Source organism: Anas acuta, chromosome 20, assembly GCF_963932015.1.
Source record: "Anas acuta chromosome 20, bAnaAcu1.1, whole genome shotgun sequence".
In the NCBI taxonomy this organism is placed as follows: domain Eukaryota; kingdom Metazoa; phylum Chordata; class Aves; order Anseriformes; family Anatidae; genus Anas; species Anas acuta.
This window is the reverse complement of record NC_088998.1, coordinates 2,041,352-2,048,962: the sequence shown is the minus strand read 5'-3', so window position 1 is coordinate 2,048,962 and position 7,611 is coordinate 2,041,352. Positions and strand designations below refer to the sequence as shown.

The 7,611-nt window shown below is 44.5% G+C and overlaps 1 protein-coding gene across 11 annotated transcripts in view; it reads right to left on the bottom strand.

Moving 5' to 3' along the window:
• Positions 1–368: 368 nt before the first annotated feature.
• NSMF (NMDA receptor synaptonuclear signaling and neuronal migration factor) overlaps positions 369–7,611 on the bottom strand; it is a 44,373-nt gene continuing 37,130 nt past the window's right edge. For 10 of the 11 annotated variants that reach the window (XM_068657183.1, XM_068657177.1, XM_068657175.1 and 7 more), the window contains 4 exons: positions 6,592–6,671; positions 4,907–5,009; positions 4,462–4,537; positions 369–2,588 (listed from right to left, as the gene is read on the bottom strand). In XM_068657183.1, coding sequence (XP_068513284.1) covers positions 2,491–2,588; positions 4,462–4,537; positions 4,907–5,009; positions 6,592–6,671 — 357 coding nt within the window. In that variant the 3' untranslated portion in view covers positions 369–2,490. Of the gene's footprint in view, positions 2,589–4,461; positions 4,538–4,906; positions 5,010–6,591; positions 6,672–7,611 lie in introns of those variants that run through there. The other variant, XR_011089201.1, reaches the window with a different exon arrangement.

Genomic DNA, 7,611 nt, shown 5'->3' with positions numbered 1-7,611 from the left:
GATATACACTAGTTCTACAGATAAATCACTGCAGTGGATATATAAATGGGCCCTTTCAGAGTTATAGAAGATTTTCAATAGTTCCACAATGCTACATTCATGCTACCAAGTTCACTGAATTGGGATTTTACTTCAGAAAAGAAAGAGGAAGAACAATTTGTTTGTCTCCAGTTAGGAGCATAACCACAGGAGGTAAAAGGGTCAGAAAGGGAGAGAGTTTTAGAAAGGGAGAGAGTTTTGCTTCAGCATTTTCATCCTGCCACTACCATCTCTAAACAACACATGACTTTTCTTTCTGGTACCCACAGCTCCCACCTCTCACAAGCACAGCTGGTGGAAGCTACCATGCTAAATAACAGAAAATTGGCTTCTTTTTTTTTATAATATCTGTCATTTTCTTCCCAAAATCATAGGCCTCTGCTCACTGTTCTCTTCGCTACAGATCTGGAAAGCATGAGTCCAGCCGGGGATGGGGTGCAGGTACCAGCCCTCCCCATCGCCACACCAGCTCAGCAGGCGCGGGGCAGCCTCCTAACAGCTCCTAACCAGAGGGGGAGGAATAACTCACAGCTATTTGGTTCAACATGTTACTTCCAACGGCTCCAGCCTCTCTCTCCACCTATTCCTCTCCTTACTTACCATATGTACAATGTTTCTTCAAAAGCTTTGCTATAAAACTGCTATAAATGTACAGGGTTCAGCAGTTCTAGCCAGGGACCTGCTCCCCAAAATTACAACCACAGACATGTCACAGAGGGAAGGAGTACTCTACAGGTCAGAACAACTAATTCTTTTCGTAAGTATTTAAAACAAGATTTGTACATGTATTTGCCATCACTTCACAATGTAATAATTTAGATAGCAGGAAACGAGGAAAACAAGGTAATCCTTCCCTGTTATTCCCCAGTACATTTCACTTATATAAGAAATAAATTGTATAATCTCCCAGAACAGCTAGAGTGACCAACACAGACTAAGTAGTATTTATCCTCTGAACAGGAGAGTTGCAGATGAAACAAAACAAAACAAAACCCATCCCAAAACAGAAATCAACCCCCACCCTAAACAAACAAGAAGTAAATATATTCCAAAATATATCCTCAAATATCAAGTACAAATCTGGGTTCTCAAACCACACCTGCTTTGACAAAGCTCTGTGTTTACTTTGTCCTACACAGGAAGGGATGTGAGCAGCTCAGACCAACAAACAGGTCTTTATAGCATTGAAAAAAGAGGTGATCTATGCACAAACAACTTGCAATCAAGTGAACATAGGGAAGATTCAAACTCATGCTACAAACCCGGGCTGTATTCTTCAAGAAGCATTTCTTCCAAATGCCTCAGTCTCCTTGGAGGATTTCCGGTGGTCAAGTAACCTCGCTGTTCAACACAGCAGACTAGAAAGAGAACTCATCTCTCAACACGTAGCGAAACACCGGCATGAACAAGTAATTACCATGGCTATTAATTTCTAATTCATTTTTATACCATAGAGAACCTGACCGAGGTTTCCCAGTCAGACACTGTATTCCTAACCTAAAATATTTCAGCAAAACTAAAGTCACATAGTTTTGCAAGCAGCAAAATAGAAGTAACGAAGTTGTGGCTAACTGGAGGAGAAATATACATTCGTGAGAGCACATACAATTAGTGCAACACAGCTACTCTGAAAGTAACAAACCAAACCAGATTAATCAATGCAGCAGACATGCAGGGTCTGCTAAGTTATGTTAAAACCATGTTTGCTGGTGATTAAATATGTCTACAGAAGATATATTACCATTTTGAATATATTTTCAAGCAGACCAAAAATACCTCATCTATTGGTTACTGGTGTGTTATTTTTAACTAATTAAATATTGGGAGAGATTTTACCCCCCTCTCTATAAAAATTGCACTTATTTTCTATTAAACAAAACGAAAAGAGTTAGACTTCAATTCTATATTCCAGTATATATTCACATTGAAACTGGATCATCTTCATCTAAGCTTGCAGGAGTAGGTGTAGCAGTCCTTGCTCTCCGAGATCCCCAAGCACAGAAGGTCCCATCAGTACCAAACCCTCCCTCCTCTGTGCTCTGGTCACTTCCTCATTGTAGTGCATGGGTAATTTATTTTATTTTTTTGTAAGAAAACCTGAGCTTTAAAAGTCTTTAAAAGGACCTGGAATCAAATCTGGCCCATTCTGACCCAAAACAGCTCAGTTCTGCAAGGAACTCCATCCTGTCCTCATTTCACACAGCTCCTCCTGAGACACCACGGCTCTGACCTGAGGCGAGTGAGGTGTCAAACCCTTTCCCTCCAGTCTCTCTTGACCCAGGAGACTTTCCTCCCGATACACTTCTGATTGCTCCTTCTTCCCTCCCTTTAGCACTGCTGCCTCCTGTAGGGCTTTGAAGGGCTCCCTGTGCCAATAAAAAAGTCTCTCTGCAATAAGCATGACTTCTTGGACACTGGTGATCAACTTCTTCTTGCAAAGTCTTCTCCAGCTCATAAAATGTCATCGTAATCCAAAAGTTTAGAGTGCTGGCGGGTCTTCCAGAGGCGGTAAAGGCGGAAGTCAAAGTAAGTCTCAATCATTTGCTTACCTAGGAGAAATGAGATGAAGCAGAGGAGTTACACCCTGCAGCACAGGAGAGACGGGACAGGCCACAGCACCAAACACCAAAACTCCTACAGGTAGGGGCATAAGAACCTGTCTACATGCCTCATTTGGAGAATACTGACATGCAGCGTGTACCCAGGGCATGTGAAGGTGCCCGTGAGAAGCAAATGCCTTTTTAGAAATCCTCAAACCCTGAAAGGCTCTTCATAATCCCCTAGAAAGGTCTGTCCATGGAGCTGAACGCAAAGTCTAGCTCCAGACTTTGACCTCTGCAGTGACTGCAGAAGGGGGGACCTGTAGCATATCAGACAACAGCTTCAACAGCCTGCACGAGGCAACATTGCACAGAGAATTTACAATATTACAAATCAAGATTAAACTCATTGTACAAACGTGTGGGAAACACTAACACAATTCACATTGAAAATTCAAAAATTTGTGTTTTTTTTCCTTTTTTTTTTTTCAGGGAGATGAGGAGGGTGAGAATTAACATTAACAAGCTGTCTCTTGTCCTGCAGATTTGTCTCTTCTCACAGCAATAAGCTCAACAGCACACTCTAATACAATTTCTGCACCACTGGCACCACTGATTGAAGGTGTGCTTGTAGGGAGGGGGCATCACAAGGCACTTGCAGGCTGAACAGCACGCACAGGGTTGGCGCTGGAGGCAACGACTACATTTGAAAACTCAAGGGACATACAGCCCTGGACTCAGGGCTCAGGGAAGAGATTTTCGCTTTTGAGGCCTGATTAAGATTAGTTTCAGATGACTTTGAGAAGGATTAAGGAGGTTACACTATTAGCGTGTCCCAGATTGATCAACAGGATAAATTCAGACGTAGTCTTCAGCCCAACCTCCTGGAAGATCAACTGCTTAAATGCATGTGCGTAGACTCCACAGCCTTGCCTGCTGGGTTGTGTATAAAACCAGCAATTTCCCTGCAAGTTGCTTCTTGGTATACATGTACAATCATGTTTGCTGCGGGATCTGTGCAACCAAACCTCAGCAGGACACGCAGAGAACACTGCACAGCACTAACACGCTCAGCTACTGTACATTCCTATGGGTGGTAAGTGGGAGTTATGAATAACCTGTCAGTGCTGATGCCAGCTGTGAGCAGCACGGGAAGGATCCACGTGCAGCAGCTGAATGCTGCATGTTTTCATCAGAGAGAAAGTACCAAGGACTATGGCAAAGATAAATTAACAAGGGCAACTTCAGAATAAGTCAACTACGTGTCACTTGTGAAACCGCACCCGTACTTGCATTAACCAAAACAGGACAAAACGCCATAGCCCTTGAAATATCTTAAACTAGAAGAAAAAAAAATAAAACAAACAAACAAAACAATAAAGTGGAATGAGATGTGGAAAGGTTTAATGGGCTCCATCCAAGTCACCTGTCGATGAGACAACCTGCTTGGCACCAGTGGTGTGAGTCCTCTGGAGAAGAAACCCCTGCACACACTTGGTTACAGAAAAGGTTCTACTTGTACGTACATCTCTCCCAAGGACTTCACATGCCCTAGTGAAATGATGAATCTCCTAAATTCAGACTGGAAAGCAGCCTATAATTCAGGCTACTTTGCCACTTCCAGTAGCCTGGGCAGAAGCTATGCAGCTTCAGGCACAACACGATAGCTAAACTGTGAGCAGAACTGCAAGGAACAAACTGGTGGCAGAACTGCAAGGGGAAAACCAGGCTCAGCAAATGAACTACACTAAAGGTGACTGCAAGCAAAAGCAAGATCACGTCAGAGCTTAACAGAGCTCAAAATTGCTTTTTCATGAAGATGCCCACTATAAGATGTAGGCTGATCAGGAAGACGCATTTCTTTGTACAGAAAAGAAATTACCTTGAGCTGATAGTTCAAGTGGAGACTCAAAGGCAACCCTATAAGGATTCATTAAGTTTTTCAGATTCTGAAATAGCTGAAAGGAAAACATATCGAGAGTTAGAAGCTGAAAACAAAGATGAACTCCAGGGCATCCAGAATTGCTCATCCTTCTTCCCTACCTCTAGAAAACGTTCCACTACATGTCTTTTAAAACATCTAGTTCAGCAATAAATAAGCTAAATGCTTTGACTGACTGTTTCCCCCTAGAGGCTTTGGCTCCTGTCCCTTCCTGCATGTCACCAACCAGTCCTCCCCTGCCCTCTGGGGATGGCACAATCTGCAGGTGGTTCATCCATTAACAGCAGAGGAAGGAAGGTTTTGACTGCATAGTGTGACTGCGGCCTCCCTGGGCTTGGTGCTACTCAGCAGACATTCCCAGAGAGGTGACCCAGGAAGCTCTTACCTTCTCCCCATTGGGGTTTCCAAGAACATAGCAGCCCATGATGTGAATGATATTTGGTTCAGGATTGACTTTACTCATCAGACGGCTCAACCTCTTCCAGAAGCTGGAAGAAACAAAATAGACCAGTTAGAAATGTATCTCATCATATGCATCAATAATCACACGGATGTGGGAGCACAAACAAGGGCCTGAGGCAAGCTGCCCAGGAAGAGCCACTAGCTCTTAGAAAAGAACAAGCACAGGCAGAGCAGGTTCAAGTCACACAGTAGAGAAGGAGGAGCTGCCCATTGAGTCAAAAGAGCTCCAAGGTAAAGACAAGGGAGCAAAGTCCACCAGGAGTGTTCTTAAACTGGCAGTTTTACTAGGCATTCTTTCTGTGGCAGTTCCCTCCCATTTCCCATCTTCCCTCTCCCATTTCTATCAAGAATTGCCCTTTCTAAGCAGGAGTGTAATTAGTGTTCATTCCCAGCACATGATATCAACAGAAAGCAGCCAGAGAGATTCTTTTTCTGATTGTTTAATGTTAGCCGGTGCTTGCTGCTGCTCAGCAGAATCAGACCTGCTTTACATTTTGTCACTGCTGACATGCTGTGTGAGTAGTGTCATGGACACCGTATGTCAGTAGTGACAGTAGTGACATACTGTGTCTTAGGGCCATGAAACACAACCCCCTTCCTTGGGCAATGGTTATAGCAAATTGGTGGGCTCTGTAGCCCAACAGTTCCTCTTTGGGTCTGTGAGCAGATGTTTGTTTGTGGTATAAGCTCTTCTCAGGACTGCCTCCCAGGCATGTACAGGTTGGATGGAGACATTCGCTTCCAAATATCCAAGTTTTCAGCTGCATGTTCACAGCTTTCTGAAGGTGCCTGAATTACCAACTTCAGACCAGCTATTCTTCCAGTGCATTCGGAAGCATGTATGGAAGCATGGAAACACGTGCCTAAGAATTTTATTGACAGTGTTTGTGCCAGAGCATGAGAGTGCTGAACAGATGTGGATTTTAATATTCAACTCTCATGCCAGCAGCATGTTGTGTAGGAACAGGTTGGTATACATGCTCTCCCCCACAACGAAGCACTGTTAGCCAAGTAAGTTTGAGCCAGCACAAGGAAGCAGGCAGCAAAACAGGCAAAGCTTAACTGTCTGCAAGGAGAAGTAGAATTGCCTCAGCAACGTGCTGGACTTTGAGCAGGCTTTGCAGAGACAAATTCCATTTCCCCCTGCAATTAGAAGGGCAGTTATCAGAGACAGCTGTGGGGGAATGACTTGGATTTCTGCCACTACTCGCCTGCTTAGAAAAGCTACCTCAGCCACTTCCAAGCACAAGGTGCACATTCTGCTTTCTGGTCAGCAAAGCCTTTGTTAAGACAGGGAACTTCTTTTTTTCTCTTTTGCTAATCACTAGTCCAGAGACATACTAAACAGCAGATAAGAGCATAAATCTTCTGCTGACCCGTCCCAGGGCTAACACCAGTCCAGGGTCAAGCTTGGCTCTGTCATCTTTGCAGCTCTCCCTCAAGGGGAGAGCTGTTGGGGTAAGCTGCTATTAAATTCACCCTCGTCCTCCTCTTCCCCAGGCTAAATCATCCTACCTCCCTCTGCCTCTACTTCTATGCCACGTACCACAAACAGAGGAAAGAGAGCAGAAAAACGTTATGGGAGTCTAGAACATAACAGTCACTCACAGGATCATATCTTCCTCCTTCTCCACTTTGGCGAAGGTGGCAACTTTGTTCTTTAATAAGTATAAGTGGCCGGGACCTCCCTGCAAGAGAGAGACAGACAGATGCCAACCACCTAAAGAAACAGACCCTGGACACGTTTCTTACTCCGTACAGCCATACCCAGAAGTGCCACAAGAGAGCAGAGCGGACACGCCAGGCTGGCACAGCGGCTACAACCTCCAGAGGAGAAACTGTAGGCACTAACTCAGAAAATATTCACATACAGGGAGTATGGTGGGGGTTGGATTCTCTGTTTTTTTAATGTTACATGCCCACCTCACTCTAGAAAGAGGCAGTAAAAGAAAAAAAAAAACAAACTTCACTGTGGGTGACTGGAGAGCAATAGGGAAGACAAGAAAGTCCCTTCCATTTGGGGATGTTAGGGGACTTGCCATGGTGGGCAGACAAGAAGGGATAAGCAGACAAGATATCACTGTATAAGAACTGCTATTTGGCAGTAGCAGATATAAAAAGATTGAGCACAACACCAGGAAAATTAAGAATTGCAATCTCCAGCTTAGTGGGGTGCAAACACCACTCTGCAGCATTAGGCACGTACAAGGAAGTTCAAGTCAGTTTATCTCCTCACTTCCCATTTCAAGGTTCCCTGCACAGCTGCCGGGGGAGTCCAGAGATGACCACCCCAGGAATAAGAGCCTCAGGAAGGAAATCCCCAGCAAGGCCCAGACAGAGCAGGGCCGAAATCTGTCCCAGCCACAGCTCCGTGTCTGTACCCTGACCCCTCTCCCTCCACTGAGGCTCCAAGCTGTGCCATCTGTCGGTCAGATCAACAACCACCCATCCTGTCAGTGTCATACTGAAGCTGTATGAAAACTTACAACCATCATATCAGAAATGCTTCTTTCTCTCTCCAAAAGCCTGCTTTTGAAGTCTGTGCTAATACAGGTTTGCCTGGGTTTCCTTGAAAGTAGCCGAGAAGCTGTCCAGCTCTGGAGGTGGCTACACTAAGTCAAATTTTAT